We start from the raw sequence: 25,068 nt of genomic DNA, 5'->3' as shown, positions 1-25,068 counted from the left end.
TTGGCATCTATTAAATCCAGCTAAACTGGCCATGTCTATATATATATTTTTTTTAATACATAATGGATTTACCTTTTATGAGGGGCTGTGGTGGGGTGGGTGGAGTTCAGTCTATGGTGCCACAACATAATGCATAAAGGCTTTTTAAATCTCATTCAGTATTACATTATTCATTCATATGCATTTTCTAAGCCAATTCTTTTAACCGTGGAAACATAGCAGATGCTTTTAAAACAAATTACTCTGAAGGTTTTCTGATGAATTTTTTTTCAATGGCACAAGAGTATAGCCGGCAGAGAAAGCAGACCTGCAACCTCTTGGTCAGAAATCCAGTCTGTTAAGGGCTAAGTAGGTTGAGTGATTTAGATGCTGGCAGTGCTGACTCAGTTTTGGTCCATATGCGGTGTGACAATCTCTGCCTCTAACAATGACATGAAAATCAATGCTGAGCATTTGGTTGAGTCAGGAATTATACAGGCATTAATGGCAATACTAATAAAAAATGCTCCAATCTGCTAGGGCAGAGATAAAATAATTTTAGAAAAACTAACAAGGTGGGGCGTGGGGGGGGGGGGGGGGGGGGGGAGCGGGGGGAGCTGGGGGAGCAGGGGGTGAATGACATTGTTTCATATTGAGGTTAATAATATTCTTTTCACCAATAGCTTTAAAACACCTTCCACTATAAATGGTAAACTCCCAAACTTCTTAGAATTCACATGTCTTTCTTGTCATGCCACATCCATATGTTTCTTTTATGAATTCAACTTTGCTGGATCATAAATAATGTGCCGATAAATAATGTATTGATAATGTATTGGCTCCCCCTAGCGTCAGTAACTCAGACATTTAAATGTTTTGCGCAATACCGTAGTAATATCTTTGGTAGTAGTGACAAGTCTCCCTCCTGTGGACGTCGGTGATGTTACAAAGAAGCAATGCTTTTCGCTACTTTTTTCCTGACGCTTTGCAATTGCAACTAGAATGTTAGCTGGCCAGTTAACCTTGACTGTACCATCACATCATATATATGACGATTAAAGTAATTCATTTTCACATTATAGCTGTATAGGTACAGTGGAATGAATAGCGAAAATTTGCTAGTCTGGTTTCCTGTTATGGTCGGCTCCGTGGTAGACACAAGCGTTGTTCGCTTCACCCACAACGCAGTTACGTGCGACCAATCAACGTGTTGCACTGGGCGTCCGTATGAATTTTTTTTAATATTCCCCCGCCTTGATAACTAGTCCATGCTCTTTCGAGTTGTAAATGTATTGTTTGGCAGTTTAGCTAATAAAGCTATTTATCACATTATAGACAAAGAATAATTGCGATTTCGGAAGTTAAAAGTGAGCAGACCAATGATTTGTTGTGTGTGTGTATAAGTTAGCTAACTAGTGTGACAAATCTGTTTTGTCTTTACAAACTTACTTTAAAAATAAGTTAACTTACATGTTTGAAGACAGCTGTAAGAAAACTGCGTGATCATCGCCGTGACCGTTAAAAGGTAGGTGGAGCACCAGCTAACTAAAAGTAAAATGAACAAGTATCATATTTAACGTTATGTTTACACAGATTGTTGGTCATGGTATGGTAAAATATCAGTTGTTTGCTAGTTATCTACCTGGGAGTTGTCAGGACTTGAGCTAGCTAACTAATCGGCTGCTTGCAGTTACCAAAAATGCAGGTTGTTAGCTAGTTCAAACTTTCACTCAGCAACAGCTTGGCTAGCAAGCAATTTGGAAAGACCAAACTTTACGCGTATGAACAATATTTCAAAAGATATTTGTGTTATCCGGGTTCCTTAAAGACAACTGCAGACCTATTTAGTCGGGTGGGAGCTATTGGACGTTGGCTGACAGTTGAATCCCTAGCTCTGTTTTGGTTATGCCAGTGTGTGGGGTCATGGAGGTGGGGTAAGACGAGTAACGTTATCTCACTTCGCTACCAAATGATGAAAGTAACTATTTCGAGAGAGTATTATACACGTGGATTAAACCAATATTAAGTCGATGTATCTTCCTGAGCTCCAAGTAACAAACCTTGGCACTGCAGTTAACTTTACAAATGTATTATTTGGTAGTTGGCACAATAGTATATGAGAATGCGAATGTACAAATAGCTATAACGTAATTAAAAATGTGGAAATCCGGCGCACTCGAGCTGGATATAGGCAGATGCTCTATTAATAATCCACTACATCATAAAGATAAAAACGACGCGTTTCGCCTGTCGATTCGCCAGATCCGCCCACCTTGACGAGTCCGGTAACCAGCCTGGTCGAGCTGGGCTGGGCTGTGCTGGTGTACCAGCTGCCAGCTTATCAGCCACCAGCTTTTTCACAAACCTACCTTTTTTTTTTTGAAGAGCCATGAAGGAGGGCATGCTCGAAGACATACAGTGCAGTGATTCAGAGAGCACCAGCACCTCTTGCTAATAATCAGGATTTCTAAGAATAAGAAGGTACAAATGGCGGAGGGAGCTGAGGTACTGTGCTGAGAGATTTGAACCTGCAACCTTCTGGATGTATGGTCAGCCCTCTAACCTGTCTGCCTGTAATAATAATAACAATAATAATACTGTTAATAAGTTTTCTCTTTCCATTCGCTGTCACCCTTAGCATGGATCTGAGGTCACATGACCCTGTTGCCGTATACAGGTTTCCTTGGTCATGTATCTCCCAATAAGATGATTTGTGTAATCTGGGATGTTTTGGGTGAGGATGGACTGGGGCCAGCTTCTGTGTCAGATGACACCTGGTCCTGTCTTTCATAAATAAATATATTAAAAAGTTTGAGAGTCTGATAATCTTAACAGAGATTCTGAAGTTTTACCTTCCCACAGCCCACTTTAGGGGTGAATGACATTCTCTGTGACCCAGTTACAAGTAAAATGTGACCTAACATCCATCCAGATATGGAACATGTACACCAGCACGTACGCTAACCAATGCAGCATTTAGCTTGGTTAATGTGAATGCCGATGAATGGAGTGAAGTACAGTATTAATAGTTCTGCTTCAGTATAGTGATGAAATCCATCATCGTTGGTTGTCATATCATTACTCCTGCTCAAGGATTTTAAGAGAATGCAACACTGGTTTGCTTGGTACTGTAGCTGGTTTTCAGTCATATTTGGGTAGTTTTTCAGAGAAGCTGTACATGTGGAACATATCTACGATTTTTGTGAAAAGGCCTATCATAGCAGAAATTGTGACTGTAAATTTTATATCGCCTACCCCTGCTTTGAAGTGGAACATTAAGGCTATAAAACACAAACCAGCTCTATTTATAGCCCACACTATATATAGAATACCACGTTTAAGCAAACTAATGCAATATGGGTATAATGCGGTCTCTGGTTTTAGTTTGGAAGAATTTTAGCCGTACCAACTGCCACGTGTCTCTGTGTGTGCATGCCTGTTTGCCTTGTGTTTCTGAATGGAGGTCTATGAGAAGGGCCAGTATTCAGAGGGATATCTCAGACACCACTTTGCCCTTGGTGCAGGATGCAGGGGTCATGTGACCATAATGAGAGCAACCGGTGTCTGTGGAGCCAAGACTAAACCCTATAAGAGTACAATGGAGATGCATTATGTTGAACTCTTCCTCATCCTCAGTACAGCCACAGTTTAAAGCAGTTCATTGGTTGAAGCCTTGGGGAGGTTCATATGTTGTTTTTGACTTTCCTTATTCAGAATAAATGGGTGATTTCGTCACATTGTCCTGTGGGGTTATTTTTGAGGAAGATCAAGCTTCCTAACCCTCTATGTTATGAGATCAGAAGTAGGCTAAGTAACTTGTATTTGAAAGCAATGGGGTTCTAGAACACTGACTTAAATTTAAAAAAGAACGTTCCAAAAAACATGCTGTTCAAAGGGCTGAGTACAGCTTGTCCCATAGATCACAGGGAGCCCAAATGAGACCCTTGACTGGTGTTTCTGACCACTAAAGATTGTGTGGTCCTAGAATTTATGTAGGTTTTAGCTATAGCCTACCAGCCCAAATATGCAAAACCTCTGAATGCCGAATGGAAATATTAAAGAGTTACGTAAGCTATTGAAATCGTATTTGAGGTGTTATCTTTACACTGAGCCGTGTGTATAAAAATCATTGAAAAAAAACAAGGATAACATGTAATTTTACTGTCAGTTAGGCCTATTTTCTAGTAAATCACAGTGCTCGCCCATTGACTGCACTATAGAAGAACCAATGTGTTTGAATCTGAACAGTTTTGATGTAGGCCTAATCCTTTCCCACACAAAGACTGACTGTTGCATATATTTGTCTTTTGTGAGAAGAGCCATTCTTGAAATTCTACTTGCGCCCTTTCCTGGCTGGGGCGGCCTTGTTGTGGTGGGGGGAGTTGTCATGGTTACGTTCGGCCACAGCTCAGTCTTGAAGGGAGTCCCTTTGCCAGGGCATGGGCGCTTTGGAGAACCAGCTATCAGATAGACAAACGCGCCCTCAATTCTCTTAATCAGATACAAAGTGCTCCGTGTCCCTCTTGAAGACGGCCTTCTGCAGTAAGTGTGGTGTAAGGAACGTCAGTGTCACTGGTGCATTTATGACTAATCTTAAAGTATACGTTCCAGACTTCTCAGCAGATGTACGTAGCATGCCATTTTGTAATGAATGCGGAAGCAGTTAGCCTAAATAATGTTAGTGTTCACGTGTGGGTTTCTAAAGCAACAGGACAGATTTAGAAGCCTCTTTGCAGCACGCTTTGTCACAACGTGGCTTTTAACAAGTACACAGTGTTAGACAACAAGTCTGAGTTGAATGAATAGACAGAGAGGTCCTTTGGTAACCCTTCCTATAGCTGATAGAAGGGGTTTGTTTAACTGTGTGTGTGTGTGTGCGTGCTGTATGCATGCTGTGATCCCTGGGCCACTAAGCAGTCATTGTGGTGTTTCCTGCAATCACAGAACACACGAAGAGAGGAAATAAATGGAACTGAAGTTCTATTTGCCACTTTCCCTCTTTTCCCTTGTTCTCTCTTTTCCCTTTTCTCACTCACTCCGCTCCTCCCTCCTCTCAGCTGTAGTGGGAGTAGTGTAGTATCTCAGCGGAAGCTGGAGGTTTATTGCTTTTTTAGTGCCTCGGTGCTCCACCCTCTCCCCTGCTCCCGTGGCTGACTCTGTGGAACTCCAGGATTACGACCAGCTGCTCCGTCACCCACGGCAACATCGGAGCTCCTGCTCTTTCTTCACTAGCCACAAGGGCAACCACTGCAGTCAGCACAACACCAGTCGTGTAATTAAAGGTTTTTTTGATTACCGTCCGCGCGAGTGACGCCTCATCAGTAACGACTGACGGCAGGGCTAAAGCAACTTCGTTTTGCGCACGCGGCTTCCGGTCGAACGCGCGTCCGCGGCGCGCGGCAGGCTAGCATCGGTAGGAGAGCGTATCAGTAAGCGCGTCCCAGCCTGAGAGTGTGTCAGTAGAAGACGCGCTGACAGAAACGCGTATGCATAGAAACGTATGTGAGCAGGTCGTGGGCCATTGACTGGGCGTCCCGGTCAACTGTGGCCCAACGCAGTCCTCCCTGACCTCTGACTACTCCGTACCGGCAGCCACTGCTGTCCATCCCGTTTATCTGTAGCTCTGTTACGTCTGTAACATTTCGCCTGTTCTCCTTGCGGTATTCCTGCAGTGCTGTGCACATGCATCTCAGACTGTGTGTGTTCCTGTGAATTCTGAAACCGTTCTGAATTCTGTTCCCCTTAGTCACTGTGTAACTCATTTTGCACCCCCCTTGTGTTTACAGGGTCTGGTGTGGCCCCTCCAAGTCCTGCAGTGAATCCGCGGAGACATCAGCCCATCTTTCGCCGCGGTCGACCTCCTCATTCCCGGCCCCCGCCCGAAAGCTAGGGGGCGCTGTGCTGTGGCTTCGGGCCCAGGGCAGGTGGAGAGAGGGCCAACAGTCTGGGTGCAGCGGGGTCTGAGCCCAGAATGAGTGCACTCAAGCAGCAGTGCGAGAAATGAAACAGAGGAATAACGAACTGAAATGGTGAGAAGTATCGTTTTTAACTGGGCGAAGGACGGGGCCATGGAAGTGTGGAACCTCATCTTCAAAGGAATGTATCTGACCCTGGACGGCGGGATTGAGTCGCCACGGCAACGGCGGCTCTGAGAGCAGGCGGCGGCATGGCGGGGGACCGCGGCCGGGCCGGGGACTCGGGGGAGTCCTCCTCAGCCAGCTCGGGGGGGTCCGGCGCCAGCTGGCAGAGGGGGTGGGACGAAGACTTCTGCAGCCAGATGGACGAAAATGGAATCATCGGTCTGAGCCAGGCGGCGGAGGAGGCGGGTCTGGAGGTGGGCGGGGCCGAGGAGGGGGAGGGCGACGCTGTCTTTTACCAGGACCCCCTGCAGGTTCAGAGCTTTCACCTGAGTGACCTGCAGGACTCCAAGTCACCTGGAGGGGACAGCCATGCCCTGTCGCTCTGTGAGTGCGTCGCAAAAACCACACCCTTCATCCACCCTGGCCTGCTTATTGGTCCAGCCTCAGCGGCCTCGTTCAGCCAATCACACATATGTCAGGTGACTGCCGTGCGCTTAGCTGAGGTAAGTATTCACAGACCGGGCCTTATGAGAAGGAGGAGCACTGCTTGTTGCCCACTTATCCCATAATGAGAATGGCCTACTGCATGCTGTTTGGGCTGGTAAATCACCTGCTGCTTGTGATTGGTCAGCTTTTGTGCATACATTGCCTCAGTTTGGAGCACGGTTGTCACCTGAGCTTTTGTCAGGCCAGATCCATCACAGCTGAGAAACGCACATCTGATAACAAAAAAATGGAACGTTTGTGTGTTTGCACTTGCGTGCCTGTGTGCCTGGTGATCGCGTCTGTATTCGCACTGTATGTGATGTTAACATTGGCCTTCTGCTAAATGTCTACCATGATTTTGAACAGACTTTTAACATCTTACCACTCGCATAGGACACTTCACTTGCTACCATTCACTCATTACCATCTCATTCTACGCAAAAAGGCTTTTTTAGGCGAGTGCATTTTGGTCAAGATGATAACGCAAGGAACATGAACCCTTATCTGCCAGAATTGTACAGACTTCGAAAAAGATCAAAATTGAATTCTGAAGGCAAACTGGGAGTTTTCTCCTGTGTGCGTTCTAAACGCGTGGCAGAATTCAGGCTCTTTCCGTCTCTGTGGTAGCCCTCCTTTTTAACGGCAGGCCTGTCATATCCCGGCTCCTATTGTAGCTGAAACGGAGTCCCGGGTGAGCTAATTACGAGCGGTGAAGAAGCGCGGCCCTGCTGTGTTTATCCGCAGGAGGAACGAAAGCGTCCGCGCGCTCGGGGAGCGAATTTGTGTGACGTCGGTCATACTGCTGCTAACGGCCCCAACATTTTTTACTTGTTTATTTTGACCCGTTTCATTCCGTTTTTTCCCTGCCTGTTGCATTCGTTGGCCCACCCCCACCATTGCAGCGTCCGCTGTTGTCTTCTGAAGCGTTTGCAGTCCCCCCTGCAGCTCCTTTTGCCAATAAGCGCCCTTTCCCGGGGCGACCAGCCAATCGCGCACCTCGCTGAGGAGGTCCCACCCACTGTCACCGCTGTCACAGTCATGGTTTGGCTTAAAAGTTTGGGACTATACTGGGGAACAGGCCGGGCATGCCCTTCAGGACCTCAGGATACTGTAGCAGCATTCCTGACCTTCGCTGGGCCTTCAGTCAGGAACTCTGCTACATCGCCCCTCCCCATGGGGATCGAACGCACTGCCGTTCAGGCCAGGGTTCAAATCTCTGCCTTGCTACTCTGATACAACACCCTGACTGCTCCTAATATTGTGTCTTGCTGAAGATTCAGGTTTATCTTCCAGCTTCTCCAGGGTTCTGTTTGGATGAAGCCGAAAATGGAAGTGCTTCAAGATTCTATTAGATTTCATAATTCATTTTTTTTGTACAGTAATAGTCTGCACTGTTTGGCTACCTTGCACATTTATCCAAGGGTGCATACCCTGCATAGTGCACATTTGACACATTACTCAGCGAGTACAGCTGGATGTGTAACATAGCTGTTCATTTTAATGACTCTGTCAAGAATACAATAGGCTGGCAACCTTGTATTTTAACCTAAAGCCTTCGGGCCATAAATCCAGGTCCCAAACAGCTCTATGCTGTCAAATTGTTATGATTAAGTCTGCAACTGGCAGTGTGCTTTTCTATATGCTGTGTAGCACTTAGCATTTGTGTGCTTTTGTATAAGCCTCTGTCTGAGGCTGTAGCCTAGTCTTTCATTTGCCACTACACCACTCACCAGGCACTATTGTTTTGAGTTGCTGGGAGTTTTCTCTGCAGATTCTGCCGTGATGCGGTGTTTATTAGACGTGTGATGAAATGCTCAGCTGAGCAGATCTCCCAGTCCCCAGCCGTGAAGCAGTGAAGAGCTGCTTGTTCCTTACGTTTCGCTTTCAAAGGGGAAGTTGACAGTTTCTTCTGACTTCCTCTCACTGCAGCTTTACACGGGTTAGCTTAGCGCTCAGAGCAGGTCTCCTCAGGCCCGGTTCCGAGCTGGAGTTTGTCACTCACATACGGTGGTATTACAGGGAGAACGTCGCTTAGCAAGCAGGTAATGCCGTAGCAGGGAGAATCTGACGATATGACGAGACAAATTATCTGGAGCTCAAGTCAAACTGATGTCGAAAACACGATGGTTTGTTCTTTACTTGTGTTTCATATTTCTCTCGATCATTCTCTCTCTCGTTCCCTCCGCCTCTCTCACTTTCTCTCTCTCTCAGGTGACCTGGACGAGCTGGGTTCAGAAAGCCAAGCAAGTGAGGAAGACGAGGGTAGCTGGCTGATCCGCAGGCTGCCAGAGAGAGACAGAGAGCTCCGCATGACTGACAATGAAGAAGAGGAGGAGGAGGACACCAACGACCACAAGGGATTCTCCGACTCCTCCCTTTTTTGGGGCGCAGTTGGTCCCAGGGACAGACAGCACCGGATGGAGGCCCCTGAACCCGGACGGGCAGAGGAAAGGGACCTCAGTCCGGTGGGTCGTTGTCACGGCGATCACAGCGAAGAGGAAGTGGCAGCAGTGCAGGTCAGCAGGGACTCCCTGGAGGAGAGCCATGAGGGGGGTCTGCTCAGGAACACCCTTCCTCTACAGAGCTCATATCCGCCTCTATCCACATTGCCCCCTGCTGGAGGACCCTGGCATTTCCCGGAAAGTTTCAGTAGCACCCCTGTCCATCCGCGTTTTATCGACAGCCCTGGGTTCGAGAGCGATGCCGTTACCGAGTGTGTCTTAGAGACCCAGGCGGAGTCACATCATGGTCAATGGATCCATGGCCCAAGAGGAGGGAACTCCCCCGATTTTGAGCGGGTGGAGTCCCAGGATAGGAGGGACTTCTCTCCTGCATCCTGCTCCTTGCAGTCCAGACGGGTGCTCGCGCAGGGAACCGGACTGGCGGAGTTGGAGGCGGAAGACGAGGAGGCGGATGGGAGACCAGAGGGACCCGACTGCCCTCTTCCCGCTTCCCCGTTACCACGGTCGCCTAAGCCGATGCATGGTATACCACAGGTCCCGTCACCTTCTGGGTCGCAGCGTACCCGCAAGGTTTGGCAGTCACCCTCAGACCACGCCCCCTGTTTGAGGGTCCCCAAGGCGCTCAGGACATCAGCTGGGGAGTCTCCAAGACGAAGGTGCAGCCAGGACAGCAGTCGGTGAGTTTGATTTCCGGTACCTGAAGGCTTGGCTACACATCCCATGTTTTATATGTAAAATACACAGTTGCTATTTTACATAAGCATGCTGTGGATGAGGTTATGTTGTCTCTACCTACATACATGTAAATGCCTCTCCTAATGCATAGCAGCTTGAATCTGTCCAGGTCCTACTGTGAGCTGGCTAGCATTATCATTAAGAGTTTCCCCTCGGTGACCTGAACTGGCTAAAACTCTTATGCATTTGGAGTGTTATTTCTCTGTCTGAGCTAGACAACAAAATTATTTCATAATGATGATAAATTATGCTTTAAGCTTTAAAAGTTACCTGTGTTTTTCTGGATAGCTATGGTCAAGGACAGCTGAATCACCCTCTGCCAGATTTGTCCAAAGTGCAGCCCAGGGTCCACTTCCCCAAAGCGGGCTACACGCCACCCAAAAGCAAGGGGGGCCTCCGAAAGCAGAGTCTGGCCAGTGAGAAACCCCTGGTCTTTAAGTCCCCTGCTGACATCGTGAGAGAGGTTCTGAGCAGCCCCGGCGCCCCTCCGCTCTCTCGGGCCCCCCTGACCCCATGCGGGCCCCGGAGGCCCCTCGACACAACCATGCCGCAGGAGTTCCGCTCCCCGCGGCAGGCCAGCGCACTCGTGCATCAGCTGCAGGTGGGCGGCTCGCTGCTGCAGCACTCACTGCGTCTGACTTACTGAGATTCTGGAACACTGCACATTGCGCACTGAGACACTGACACTGATTTTAAACACTGACACATGTCACACTGAGACACTGACACTGTGATTTTAAACACTGACACATTGCACGCTGAGACACTGACCCTGTGATTTTAAACACTGACACACTGCACACAGACACTGAACCTGTGATTTTAAACACTGACACATTTCACACTGAGACGCTGACCGTGTGATTTTATACACTGACACATTGCACACTGAGACACTGACCCTGTGATTTTAAACACTGACACATGTCACACTGAGACACTGACCCTGTGATATTAAACACTGACACACTGAGACACTGACCCTGTGATTTTAAACACTGAGACACTGACCCTGTGATTTTAAACACTGACACACTGCACACTGAGACGCTGCTTTTAAATTCTGACACGCAGAGACTTTGGAACAGCGACATAGTATCGCATCACAGACTGGAAAGCCATATTTCAACATATTCCACTCTGGAACACCAGGACTGACATAACATTGAAGTGAGCATTCTTCATACTAAGACAGATTGATCGACTGACACTTGCATGCTTTGGCTGAGATTGACTGACTGACAGCATTTTTGATGTTGACTGACTGAATGACTGACTAACAGTCATACTTCACTCTAAGACAATAACATGCTTCGCACAAAGGATGACATGCTGTCTGCTCTGACTAATGCAGCCTGTAATATTTCATAGAAACTGCTTACTGCTGACACAACTGACACCAAGCTTTCAATCAGGTCACGCCAGCCTTATATTTCTGCCTGTTCCCTTCTGTCTCCCACAGGAGGATTACAACAGGCTGCTCACCAAATACGCAGAAGCTGAGAACACTATCGACCGCCTCCGGCTGGAGGCTAAGGTGTTTAGCGTCTGTGTGTCTGTGTTTATGTCTGTGTGTGTGTCTGTGCATACATCCTTAACTTCTATGATTGTCTTGGGATATTCATAGCTTTGTTTTTTTTCACATTTGACTGGAATCTGTCATTTATTGTGGTAACAGCAGTACAGCACAACCAAACACCGTGTGCTTCACTAAAATGGCCTCGTTCACATCACTGGACACTGCGTGCTGACCACGCTCATGTGAACGCTACTCGGAACCTGCTCATTATGTGCGAGCCTGTGTGTTTTAACGTCTAACTAAAATGGCAGGTTGGAGCATGTGTGAGCGGGCGGGGAGCCTGCACACTGGGTCCGGGGAGGGATCATTACAGGATATCATAGTCGTCCTTTAGGAAATTATATGCCAGGTCTCTGTTATGGGCGCGTCATCTTTTATCCTTGGTGGAAATGCGGCAGAACATTGTACTGTCTGAAGAGGAATCTATTGAGCTGCTTAGTGGCTCATCCTATCTACACATGCAAATGCAGTGTATGAATGTATCGCGCTGTGAGCCAGCAGACCCACAGAGAAGGACTTAGCTGTACGGTTACCCAGGTGGAATGTAACTACAAGAGTCCTGTCACTGTTAATGAAAAAAAAAATCTGTACTTTTCTATTGGGAGTCAGCTTACCTGATGTTTTGGTGTGGCTTTGATCTATATGTGTGTACATGCAATCAGCAAGCAGTTAGCAAAATCGGCTGTTGCATCATCAGAAAATGTAAATGTAGTTTCTAAATAACCTGACCTTTTAACATCATGACTGTCTGTGTTGAACTGTTTCCAGGTCAACCTGTACTCCGACCCTCCTCAGCCCAGTTACCCTGACTACACCGGGACCCTCCATATGGGGTCAAAGGTCATGACCATGACTTTTCCCCGAGCCCAAAGAGCAGAGCTGGACCCAATTGCTGTCTCCATAGGAGCTGGTCCAGGTACTATCTGTTACAGCCACTGGAGCTTAGACACACACATGCACACATCTCTAACATGTTAGTAGCATTACCTGGAGCTACACTACATTTCCGAAGGTATGTGGACACGTCTTCTTAATTAGTGGTTTTGGCTACTTCAGCGACGCCCATTGCTAACAGGTGTAGAAAATCAAGCATGTAGCCATGAAGTCTCCATGTAGTTCAAGCACAATGTTAACAACTAATTACATTTCTTACTTCACCCAAAAAAGAGGAAACTGTGGAAACGGGCGGGTCTCCCTCAGTTCCTTCCACTTCGGCCTACGCTTTTGCCTGCAGCCTGGGCCCCCGATTTGGAGAGCACCTGACTGAGGCCCTATCCAGGCAGGCTGGCAGGTTCCAGATGCAGGTGCGTTATTAAATTAAATTATCTGAATGAAAACTGAATTTTAAAAAATGTAATATTTAAAGAAGAAACAGGAAAATCCAAGGTTATAAAATCATTCAGAATTTTGTTTACAGATTTTTACTGTTGTTATGGGGACTGTAGATCATTGAGAAGTTTTGAAGTGTTCATTGAGTGGGAAAGCTGACAGCATTGACTTTCGCTCCCCGTGTCTGCCTTTAATTCACACCGTCTGTTCCTCAAGGTCGACGCCTTTGAAGAGCTTCTGAGGGGAGGGAAACTGAAGCCATTTGAGGTGCTGAAGGTGAACTGGAACTGATACTCCAGATATGTCTAAATAATAACTGACATTGAGATTGAATTTATTTCCACCCTGGTCCTGGGTGCCAGCAGTGTCCGCACTGGAGATCAGTGCACAAGTGGGCGCACAAACACTAGTCGCAGGTCAGCCTGAGACTGATCAGTTCCACTGGTCTCAGATTTCTGAGTCTCTGATCAGTTCCACTGGTCTCAGGTCAGTTTGAGCCTCTGATCAGTCCCACTGGTCTCAGGTCAGTCTGAGCCTCTGATCAGTCCCACTGGTCTCAGGTCAGTCTGAGCCTCTGATCAGTCCCACTGGTCTCAGGTCAGTCTCAGGTCACTGGTTTCAGGTCAGTTTGTTCCCTGCAGGGCCTCTCCTGCCTGGCCCAGGGACAGGGCTCGTTGGAGAGGGGGTACCTGAAGGCGAGAGAAGAGCACAGACTTCTGCAGCAGCAGGGGACAGATCCGGGACGCTTCGACCCACACAGGTAAGTCCCTACAGGCCAGAGAGGCCAAACCGTGTTGCCCCTTAAATAGCAGGCCTGTAATAGCAGGGTTTACCAAGTTGTCCCTAGCCTCACCTTATCCCCTTGCCTGCCTTACTCTCTGGCTATGTCTCAAGTGGTCCTCCAGTTCCCTTTATAGTGAACTACTATTTCTTAGAAATTGGTTGGCATACTGGTTAGTCCAGTATGTAGGGAACCATTTGAGACGCAGCCTCAGTCGCTCTCTCTCTCCCCCTCACCTTCTGGGTCCCGTGTCACTTCCTTCCTCTGCCCTACTTCTTCCTGTTGTTCCTCAGCTTGTGTCCTCTATTGTTCTTGGTGTTCCTTATCTCTTTTCTTAGAGCTCCTTCTGAGTTTAAAATCCCATAGAGAGAACAAGGTTCACTTTGACTGCACTGGTGTGACTTTCTGCATGTGTGCGTGCGTGCATTTTTGCGTGTGTGTGTGTGTCAGGGAGCTGGAGGGGGAGATATTCTGCTCAGGAATGCGGTTGGAGGAGCTGAAGGAACGGTTCCAGACGGGCGAACAGGTCCAGCCCGTTACCACCGTCCCACCCCTGACACCGCCAGGAACGGACCTCACCATGGACCCCTCGACATTCTGCACCCCCTGTCCCCTTTCTGAGGTACTGCAGCGACTCCACAAAACCCAAATCCATTACTGTGAGTCAGGACAAAGAATGCTCAGATGCTGAATTATACTGTCATTCTTATTGTGACTAGGATGCATTTTTCACTTTGAACACTAGGGGGAGATACAGCACTTAAAAGCTTACATACTCAGTACGCGATTGATCAACAGCTGCCTGCCGTCTTTCTCCCACAGAGCCAGCCGTCACTCGATGGGGGACGGGCAGGGGTGTCCATGGGCGTGGCGGTGATTTTGGCCGGCGTGGAGAAAGAGGGGGAGGGAGAGACGAACGAGGAAGGGACCTCCCCTCTTCCTTGGGCGCAGCGTCACGGATACCAGTGCAGGGAGAATGACCTCTGCCACCCGCTACAGCAGTGAGTCCCCCGGGGTCGCCCTTATCACGATACCGCACTGCACCCCACGCTCCAGGATTAACGCCTTTGATTTTAACATGCTGAAAATGTGATGTGAAGGGTTGGCAATGTTATGTAGAACTCATGGATTTGGCTGATGCAAGGGGCTGATGGATTTGATGTGAAAATTCACCGTAAAAAACCCCCAGGGGCTGATGGGATAGCTACAGGGCCCAGGACAACAGAGAGGAGGGCAGGTGGCCCAGCTGAGAGTCTTGACCGCACTCCTTAAATATAGTTTTATCTCAGTGTCCACAGCATGTTTTCAGCACGTAATGGCTATGGATATCTCCTAAATTGAGTTAAAATAGAAACTAGTGGCACTGGTCATATTTTCTGTGACAGTGATTTACCACAAATTTAAAAAGTGGTTTAATCACCAGAGGTACTGTAGTGGTAGGAGTGATGGATCACTATTATTGCTGTTTCTCAGACTGCTGCGTCAATGAAATATTGTAATAATAATAAAAAATTATTTAAGGCTTTCCTACTGACTTGAAGAACTGCACAGATGCAGTCTGCAATAAGATTAAAATGGAGAACTGCTAACTAAAACACAAAAGGCCACAACTGCAAAATGAAAGTATAGCTGATTATGGAATCAACGGAGTATTATTTTTTTCTGAAGCATACCCTGCGATATTCTGGCATTTTAAAGAAATCTATTCACTGAGCCTTTAAAAGTGGGAGGTGCACATAATGACATGAAGAATGAGCTCGACTGGAGTTGGAGCCAGAAAAATATTGGCTTGGTTAAGGATGGCTGTATTAGAGTAGGAACACTGCCGTTCTGCCGCCCCCCCCCCCCCCCCCAAACTATAGGTGTGGGGATGGGGGCTCTGAATGCTTAAAAATGTACTAAAGCACTGTTGTCAAAAAAAGCTTGGTGTATCTAACCACAAAAACATTTTTAAAAAATGGGTAGGGTTTGCAATGCAAAAAAGTGAAATCACAAATGCACGTTATTTGGTTTATTCATTTAGTTATTTATTTATATCAGCATGCAGCCAAAGCACACAAACAGCCTCTGTGCTGTGTTTCAGGGTACCAGAGGGAACTAGGGAGAGCACTCCGAGTCCATCCCCCGGACACAGCCAGCAGGCACCCCTCCCGCTCTGCCCTACGTTTCCACGGCAACAGAGCCAGGACCAGAGGTGGGGCGGAGCCAAGTCTCGCAGCAGCAGCTCAGCGAGCGCAGCAGAGAGCGTCGCCTTTGAGGATCGAGCATCCAAACCACCGAGCGGCCTACGGAGAGCGCCCCCTCAGGTCACTGCTGGTTTTACACTCTTAATTCTCCCTCTGCTGGGGGCCAACAGCCATGGCAATGTGACCCTTCCTTGCCTGATGACTGAAGACAATCAGGGCTGACCATGGTTATCACCCTAATGGGCCAGCAGAGGGCAGCATCCCCCCCCAATGCAAGGAGAGAAGCTTGCTCCCCCACCCAGCCCTCATCCCCTGGCACGCCACACACCCCCCCCCCCCCCCCCCCCCCCCGACCTTGCTTGTCTATTCAGGCAGTCAACAAGATAATTAACTTTGTCCAAGATAGTGAAGTGATTGTCCTCGAGACAACGAAAATATGCTTCTATTTTGCTTCCCAGGTGACTCACCATAAACATTCCTGGTCTCAGCATGTCCAGAAGGGAAGGACGCAGTGTCACTGCTAACGTACTGTCTGTGTGACGTGTTGCAGGACAGGCTCGTGTCGCCGGAGACGGACAGCGGCTTTGTGGGCTCCGAGAGCAGCCACCTCAATCTGGCGGCACCCAGCCCCGCCCAGCAGGAGGCGATAGCGAGGTAAGGGCGCTTCCCTGCAGACACGCGCACGCAGCCATGTTCAAGTTCGCTAGGGCGCTCACGGCCGACGCGTTATCTTCCCTCGGCTTCCCGTGGGCAGCACGGAGCACTTTGAGCTGTTCCGTTGTGGTGCGGTGCGGTGTTATCTGTGGCCAGTGAGACGGACCATGCCTGCCTGTCCGCCAACTGATTATTATGGTCTGCGTTCACTCTGCATTCACCGTTACAGCAGGGTCATCTCAGTGTCCTATAAATAGGCCTCTCAGAATCGGGGATTAAGTCAACAAAACCCAACGGAACAGCCCCGCCCAACAAAGTAATCATGTTAAAGCGGAAAAAGCCGGACCTTCTCCCCCTCAAGGGTTAAGTGTACGTCCATATTGACAAGGAAATCCCATTTTGATAATGGTGGATATTATTTTTGTGCAGAGTTGTGGTGATGTAATTGAAATTGTGTAACTCTTCGTGCCAGTTATTTTATTAGTTAAGGATTGCTTTTATCCAAAACTGTGTGCTGGAATGTGAACTGTTTGTCTGTGGGGGAAAAAGGCATGCTTTTCCTCAAGTGAACGGTTCATGACACTTGAGAATGGTTCTCGAGAAGTGGTTTTCTGGAAGTGGTTAGAATAAGGAAATAATTGGCATAATAATCTGTGTTCTACCCTCTTTCCCACCCGTACAGTCAGTCGCCCCCTCTGGAAGGAGGTGGAGACGAGATGCTGTCAATCTGTACTCAGTCCCGCCTTGGGCCCGCCTGCCAGGGACTCACCTGGACAGGTTGCTCCAGGGCTGTCCCCATCGACTCTGAGGTTCTGCCTTCTGGAGAGAAGGGCAGGCCGGCCCTGCCTCGCCCCCCGAGGCACTGGCCCAGCAGCTCCAGCGGCGAGTTTGAGTCCGAGAGCGACCGCCGTGAGTCCTCCATGCAGTCCAGGCCCTGCCGTTTGATTCGTTTACCCCTCTTCCTGTCTTTCATGTCCTCCTCCGTTTTCTCCCTCCCTTTTCTCGACAGCCCGCAGTTCATCTGAGGGCGAGGAGGAGAGCCAGAGTGTCCGTTACAACCGCCCGGCCAATCGGCGGCGACCCTCCCTCACCGGTCTCCACCGTCATGGCGACCCTTCCGGAGTCCAGGGTTCTGGCCAGCCGGCAGACCAACAGTGAGTCTGTCCTCACTGCCTGAGCCAATCAAATGAGCCAAGATTTGTTGCCCCTCCCCCAAAGTGTATTAGCTGCAAGAACTTTGGAGCCCAGACTTCCCACCACATTGACAGCAGCCTATAACAGGGTGGTGCTTAGATATTAATATTAGCCAGTGAAAATTTACTGAACCAGAGGAACTTCTATAGAGGGTTTTTAGTACATACCACAGAAAATGGATTGTTGCATTTATAAAAATTATGATAGACACAGCACAACATGCTTGACAGAACAAAATTATTTATAGGGAAAGGATGATCAGATCTGCTGTTAATGTGATTTTGCTTGCTTGTACCAGATTTATTGTGAACTGCAAATACCGCAGCCAGTTTGCACACAGGTTGTTTGAGTACGTCTGACACAAAATGGCTGCCTCTGTCTCTCTGATTCCCACCATGTCCCACACACTCCCTCTGTCCCTGCAATACATCCCCCACACCCTAAGCACTGAAGGCGTTCAGATAACAGTGTTTACAGTGCCTGGGTGTCATGGCGTCTCTATTCGCTCTGTAGCCGTCGCGAGGACGGATATCGCGACCCGCGACCTTTCAGATTCCTTGCTCTACGCTCGACTCGCTACGTCTCCCTGGAGACCATTTCACCGTCGTCGACGTGTGGGAGAGCAGCAAACAAGAGCGTAGGGAAGAGGAAGACAGACAGGAAAGTTCTCACCGAGGTTCCGACAGTCTGAATTTCTGTCACCGAAAGATCGGCATTGTGGGAAATAAGAGGAAGGGTTTTTCCTGTGGAATTGACTGAAAGAAAGGGACACACGTCTGTAGGGTAGACACGTTGGGGGTGGTGATGGCTCTGTCTCACAGTTTCACCAGCTCAGGCGTGGAAACATCGTCTGTGTCGCACTACAGCGATCAGGTCATGTAAGTGAAAGTCAGTCTGGCCTTTTTTTGGGGTACAGAGGCGTTGGGACACCGCTGTCTGCCGCGGTCCCGTGTTTGATGACAGGGCGTGATAGTGACAATGGCTTGGGTGCTACCCTTTTGGAAATAAGTTTCTTGTACATTCAATTTCTGTTTTGTGTACTGCAGATTCAAGCCTAGTCATGTACAGGGAAATCTGGTGTGGCTTATTAAATTGTGAATAAGATACTTTTTTATTTTATGTAGTTTAATTTTAAGCAATTTGTCTTTCTGTGTGTGTGTGTGTGTGTGTGTGTATTTGCAAGCAGTACGGCCATCCAGTCCTTGCAGGATGAGGTGAGCAGGTTGGGGGAGCAGCTGGAGGGCAGTCTACGAAGGAGCAGGCCATCTTTCACGACCACAGCACCCCCTTTAGTCCTGGAGGACCAACTGCACTCACACAACAGCTGCGCACTATACCCCAGGTAGGTTTAAGAGGCCTCCCGCAAAATCAAGCTGTGTGTGTAAGAACCAGGCCTCCGCTACACCTGCATTCGTTTTCCAAAGACTCCGCCCTGTTTCGTCAGGGCTTCCACTGCTACCAGCCACTAAGGTTTCAGCTTCACCTCACTATCTCTGGTCATCGAGAGCTGTCAATCAACATGAAGAAAAATACATATTTCATGTTTTTTTGCAATGCATTATGGTGTGATTGAAATTTCATGTAAATCCATGTAAGATTGCCAAAGTTGTTTTGTGGCCACTTTCAGGTGGTTCCTTCCCTCAGAATCCAGAATAGCATTTGTTAAAGATTTAAAAATCTGTATTATTAAATACACATTTCTGTGACTGTAGTCTAGTTTACTGTGAAGTAATAATCCTGAGTAAGCATTTGTGCTTTGGGAGTCATGGCTCAGTTAATACCATTGGCTGGATTGATGGACATTTGCTTAATGCAAGATGAGCTTTAATGCTGTTGGATATCTTTGATTATTTTTGACTTGTTTTCCGATTCTCTGCTGCCCTTTTTCACTGCCTCTGTCTATCCATCTCTCTCCTTTCCTCCCACTGTCAATCTCAATCACTAACTCTCTCTGTATGGAACTCTCTTTCTTTCTGTCCTTTCCACATCTGTCCCCCTTTATCCCTTACCTCTCCCTCTCTCTTTTTCCCTTTCACACTCTCTCATGTCCTCTTTTTCTTTTTCTCTCCAAGGTTTTCTCAGTACCAGAAGGATGAAAGGAGAGAGGAAGAGGGCGAGCAGGAAGAAGAGGGCGAAATGGAGGGGGAGGAGGTGGAACGAGAGGAGGAGGTCCCCTGTAAGAGGTCCTCCCCTGTCCCACACCTCAGGCCAGAGCTGGATATTAGTGAGTGTCACATGGTGGCGGCGCCACCTACAGTTCAGGCTGCGACACCACACTGCACTTCTTGTCACTGTGAGACCTTGCAGCAGTGTGTTCATGTTCTTTTAAATGGGTGGAGCTGTTATTTGTTATTTGCAATAGTAGCTTCAGCCTATCTCTGGGGTTCATGGTTCTTTACTGTATAAAACATATTAACTGAATTGTACAGTTCAATAAGCAGAGCATGTGTAGCACAAACAATAATGGGAGATTATTGGGAGAACAGTAACATTTGGACATGAAAGACATTAAATACCACAGTATGCTGTAAATGTGCACCATGAGCTCAGTTTTAAAGCTTGTCGCAGTTTCACTGTCTTCATTTAGTGCATTTGTGCTGTAGTGAACTGAAAATATTTTCGGGATGACCGTGTTTGATATGCCGGGCTTTCTCCTCTTCAGCCACCGACTCTCAGCGCTCCCAGACCACCTCCAAACCGCAGTCCTACACCACGCGTATCCCAGAATCCTTCAGAGCGCGGAGGCGGAGGAAGGGGGAGGAGAGGGCCGAGCCTGTGGAACACGGACGGCCCCACACGGGTGACCAGAGAGCCTCGCCTGGAAGCAGGGATCCTTTCACTGCAGGGCGTCCAAAGAAGGAAATAACACAGCGTGCGTATGATTGTGTGTCAGCGCGTGTGACTGAGGGAGAGAGATGGTGGGAGAGAGAGAGGGAGAGAGAGAGGGTAGAGAGTGTGTGTATGATTGTGTATGACTGAGGGAGAGAGATGGTGGGAGAGAGAGAGGGAGGGAGGGAGGGAGAGAGAGAGAGAGGGTAGAGAGTGTGTATGATTGTGTGTGACTGAGGGAGCGAGAGGGAGGGAAGGAGGGAGAGAGAGAGAGGGAGAGAGGGGGTAGAGAGTGTGTGTGCGTTACAGGATGGTACACTGGTGCCTGTTCAGTACTCGCTGCAGCTGGCATTGTGATGTCAGAGCTGCTCTGAATCTCTCCCTGCTCTCAGAGACTGTGCCGTTTCCTGAACAAAGGAACCGTGATGATGTCGAACATGCGAGGGCAGGGAATGGGCACAATGAGAACAGTATTACAGTGTTCTGTTGTTGTATCCCGTTGTGTAGGACACCAGCACAGCATGGCAGCGTCCGGAGGTCCCGATGAGGTCAACCAGCGACGGAGGCGGAGCCACGCGCACTCGAGCCACGCCCCAGATGACATCGACAGGAACCCTACCAGTGAGTGTCGTCCCTGTGGTTTCCGGCGCCAGTCTCTGGCCGGTGACGTGCCCTAGACCCACTCCGTTTAGCCCCCACTCTCGCCAACGCATCTGCTTTCTCTTCGCAGGGGCGGGGACTGCAGGAGGCGTGGCTAACACCCGCCACTCATGCCCCCGCTCTGGATACCGTAGAGTTCGTCAGAGTTCAAATGGCCGTCGGGACAGAGCTGACTCAGGTCAGGCAGCAGCTTCTGCAGTCATTACCGCCTCTGCTACTTAATTACTTAATTAGCCTTTCACCTGCATTTCAAATTAATTCAGTAGTATACCTCCTTCTTTCTTCTCCTTCATGAAATTAGAATACTTTCAAAGTTTTCGCTGAACTGCTTAGGGTCTTCGCACTTTCATCATTACTAAGATTTTATTAGACCTGCTGTTGTTCAGTACATCTAGGTTATTCGTATTAAATCACAAATGTCTCTTAAAAATATAAATATCATGTCACTGTCTACATTGTGGTATGAGGTAGACCTGTATGGTGAATATTGCTGTCTCAGGTTTAAAGTCACTAGTACCACTGAAAGGGACCACCGGTCATGAGCAATTTATGTGTTGTAGCTCATGTGTAGCTTTCACAAGTTCAATAGCTAAAGTGGCTTTTGCTATTAAAGTTTCCATTGCTTAATCATTCCATTTCTTAATGACCGAACAAGGGAAACCACTCTTTCTGTGAAACACTTAGATTTATGTTCTTGATTAGCAGGCCTTTCAACGCACAGGACCTCAGGCTCCACCCGTCAAAATGTCTGGCCAATGGGCTTCACCCGCCGGAAGGATGGAGGCGTGTTCGTGGCAGCCCCTCCCCCTCCCGTGCTGGGCAGCGTGCCACTGGTGCAGTATGTGCCAATCTCTCCATCCGTGCTGTGAGTATCCACTCCTGCTAAATATCTGCATTTGCCCTACTCTCCTCTCTCATACACTACAGATAACATGAGGATCTGTGTCCTCAAAGTACACTTCTGGCAGAGGAATTAGGTGAAAATTCTGTAACAAATTTGCTTTTCTAGTGATGGGAGAGTGAAATTTGGGCCACAATATGGTTTCAGGGCTTTGGTGTGGAAACCAACACTTTTTCTTGTTGGTTTAAGTAAGTTAGTGATTGACAGCTTATGGTGACTCCACTTATTATGGGGTTAATGAAACCTCGCTCTCCAGTCCCCACAAGGTTGTGCGATTGCTGTAATCCCTATTGAAACTGCCCTTGGAACTCCTCCCTACAGGCACTACTCCGCCCCCGCCTGCGAGGCCCCCCTCGCTCATCCGCGGCCCCCCCACCTGGTGTTGGACGGGGGAGGGCGCGGAGCACGTAGGCGCGCCCGCGCTCTCTCGGCGGACCGGGGATCCCTCGGCGACTCTCTGACCCGCGCCATCGAGGCGGCCCGTCACATGAGGGCGGCGTCCCGGCGCATGGCCCGCTCGCTCTCCGCCAGCGTCCGCCACCAGGGGGCGCTTTCACTCTCTTAGACTGCACTCACAGGTGAGGGGGCCCAGTCAGCACTGAGTTCTTTATTATTTATGAACCCTTGCTTAACCCGGACGGTCAGCCGAGAACTTATTTCTTGTATGATGACGACCTGGGGAAGTGAGGTGACTAGCGCGTGCACGGGACCGTGCAGCCAGTCAGTCAGCCATTAACCCTTTGAAGAGTATTTTTGGAATTTCGGAATGTTTTCCAAATTCTAAGTCAGTGTTCTAGAACACCACTGCTTTCAGTTAACAGTAATAATTGTTACATCAGTATTGGAATGTTTAGTTAAGAACATGTACATCGCACATTTCTAATCTTACACATTAAAGGGTTAATGGACGTGATTAGGTAGCTGGACTGAGAACGAGTTGGGGAATTTGGACCAGAGTAGTGGGGTTAATGCTCCAACTCTTCCACAGTGTTATGGGATCATTAATGGTCAATGAAGTCAGTAACAACTTTGTTTGTAATACCATAGTGTCCCTGTCAATGGACCACAAACCATTGGCCCAGTACAGGAAGAATACTGCCCCCTGCTGGTCTATGTACCACATACTAATGAGGCCAGGCCGGTAAAATAAGTGTACAGGGTGGCGTGGCTGCTGGGAATCAGCCTCAACTCTCAGCACTGTCTCTATCTCAGGGTCAGCTCTAGTGGCACAAGCCTCTGGTTTTTTACTTTTAATTTTTTTTATGATGCATGTGATACACATGATGTCCCTCTGATTATCATTTTTTCTTGTGTAATGCTTGTTTTTCAGTTTATCATTGGCATCATTGTGTGTGCCTCTGAGTGAACCATTGTGTGTCTGTGTCTGTGTGTGGGAGAGGGAAGGAGAGAGAGAGAGAGAGGGCGAAAAAAATCGCTGGCAGCTATTTAGAGCTCTTGATGGCTTTGTTTAAAAGTCAGGTGTTTACTTCCAACTGAGAAATAAAAATGTTTAGGAAGCTTCCAGACAAATTAGTCATTTAAAAAACAGTCTAGATTTGTTGCTATTCTACATAAAAATACCACTATGCTTTGATATTTTAGCATTGGTAATGTAAATAATAGTAGCTGAAGATTTGTGAAGATGTATGAGACGTTTTGTTATTTTCAAAAAGCAAGCACAAATGGTCTGTATTAATTTTACATTAAATAGACATTTGCACCTCAGCCCTGCTGTGTGGAAGTACAGGACGTTGGAAAGCGGTACTCCTTTACTGGATTTGTTTCAGTATTTTAAGTATCTGAGTATTTTTTGAGCAGTATTTCCTTTTCCCCTTTGAGAGTATTGGTGTGTTGCTTTTTCATTGTAATTCTGCACTTATAAATTAAAGCTGTTGAATACACAGCTGAGTTTACTCACCTAGAATTGTTTACTGATTTTAAGGTAAAAACAAAACCAGCCGTGTTGCAGCTCTCCAAAGGCAGCGGGTGCCGCTGGTTTATATTATCACTCTGTTTCTAAAGGCCACGCCCGTTGAAGAGCCCTGTTTTCCATTAGTGTAAATGTTGGCAACTTTAGAATGATGAGTCACAGTGTTTTGTGATTTGTCTAACAAGAGCGGACGTGGGAGGAAGATGCAGTTTGCACAAAATTCCGCCCTTGCCTTGGCCCCATGAAAAAACAAACAAACACACCATTATCCTACAAATGATTTATTTGCATCTTGGCTAATGGCAAAATGTGGGGTTTGCTGAATTCTGTTAATTCCACTTTTCCCAGCCAAAGTCATCTTGTATCACCAAATCTCTGTAGTTGCAGTGCTCTGCGCAACGAGGGTGAATTCAGTTCAGTGTTTCGATGGAAAAATAGCTAAAATGTTTTTCACTCACAAATTCATGACTGAAGATGAATTATTAAAAATGGTATAAAATGAATCCCCCCACCCCCTTGGATATAGGATGACAGAGGTTGTGAAATAACCATGAAAGACTTCATTGTTTAAAAATGTATACATTTATTTCATGCGTTTTTATGTATTATCTTTTTAAAGACCTGTGTTAATATACATTCCATTGGATCTTTAATCACTTCTTATACCTGGGTAATGAGCTGCTTTATAGTTTCCTGCACACAATTTGTGAAGGTTTTTAGATGATTTTGTAAGAGTTTGTATTTAAAATGTATGTTAAGATGTTTTTACTGTATTTTACACAAATGTAACAGCATACTTCTGATTGTGTTTTACTGTCTTTTACTAAAAATGAAATCAAATTATTTTGTAAAGAATACAATAATTTTTCAGAAAACCTCTGGACTGTTGTAGCATGTGCTGCTTTTTTTGCGGGTGTAACGTTATTTGCTATTATTTTTCTTTCCCGTGGCCATTTCAACATATTTACACTGAGCCCAGGTGAAGACGATTCATAGCAGGTGCATACCTTGCACAAGTGACACTGGCACAGGGTTGACCATTGTCTTCCCGACTCACCGGGTTAGGAACTTTCTTTCAAAAGCGAGTGCCTGTCTCTGATGCTAGAGTCTAAAACTGTAGAGCGAGTGGAGGACCAATCGTGTGTGTCTAGCAGTAATGTTTTTTTAATTGTAACATCCTGATGCTGTCATCTAGTCCACCTAAAATGGAGATCACTTACATAGCCGTGTAACTGTTGGAACCCAACGCATAATTTAATGCGCAAATATTTAGTAAAGGGAAG

General features: G+C 47.4%; 1 protein-coding gene across 6 annotated transcripts; it reads left to right on the top strand.

The window, feature by feature from the left end:
* The first annotated feature begins 1,199 nt into the window (after nt 1-1,199).
* Nucleotides 1,200-24,650, top strand: LOC118237493 (microtubule organization protein AKNA-like). Of its 6 annotated transcripts, none has more exons than XM_035436242.1 (22): nt 1,200-1,504; nt 5,766-6,443; nt 8,757-9,684; nt 10,031-10,343; nt 11,205-11,279; nt 12,090-12,237; nt 12,489-12,625; nt 12,867-12,917; nt 13,292-13,410; nt 13,882-14,053; nt 14,254-14,432; nt 15,515-15,737; nt 16,168-16,271; nt 16,954-17,180; nt 17,281-17,425; nt 18,652-18,807; nt 19,538-19,689; nt 20,128-20,337; nt 20,802-20,915; nt 21,025-21,132; nt 21,657-21,819; nt 22,177-24,650. In XM_035436242.1, exons 2-22 carry the CDS (start codon nt 6,146-6,148, stop codon nt 22,418-22,420), a joined length of 4,266 nt encoding a protein of 1,421 aa, XP_035292133.1. In that variant the 5' UTR covers nt 1,200-1,504; nt 5,766-6,145; the 3' UTR covers nt 22,421-24,650. The 6 variants fall into 6 exon arrangements, with proteins under 6 accessions (XP_035292133.1, XP_035292134.1, XP_035292131.1 ...); XM_035436243.1 differs by having other exon boundaries at nt 1,201-1,504; nt 12,867-12,926; nt 20,128-20,265; XM_035436240.1 differs by having other exon boundaries at nt 1,201-1,504; nt 12,867-12,926.
* Nucleotides 24,651-25,068: the final 418 nt, after the last annotated feature.

This window comes from Anguilla anguilla, chromosome 10 (assembly GCF_013347855.1).
Source record: "Anguilla anguilla isolate fAngAng1 chromosome 10, fAngAng1.pri, whole genome shotgun sequence".
NCBI lineage: Eukaryota > Metazoa > Chordata > Actinopteri > Anguilliformes > Anguillidae > Anguilla > Anguilla anguilla.
Note: the sequence above shows the minus strand (reverse complement) of the source record. Positions and strands in the feature narration are given on the sequence as shown.

What these genes read in the sequence shown, in the direction of transcription:
- LOC118237493 (XM_035436240.1), top strand. Translation starts at nt 6,146, where the DNA reads ATGGCGGGGGACCGCGGCCGGGCCGGGGACTCGGGGGAGTCCTCCTCA. An exon ending in CACTCGTGCATCAGCTGCAG is followed by an intron (nt 10,344 to 11,204) that starts GTGGGCGGCTCG and finishes TGTCTCCCACAG; the next exon opens with GAGGATTACAACAGGCTGCT. An exon ending in CTCTGCCACCCGCTACAGCA is followed by an intron (nt 14,433 to 15,514) that starts GTGAGTCCCCCG and finishes GCTGTGTTTCAG; the next exon opens with GGTACCAGAGGGAACTAGGG.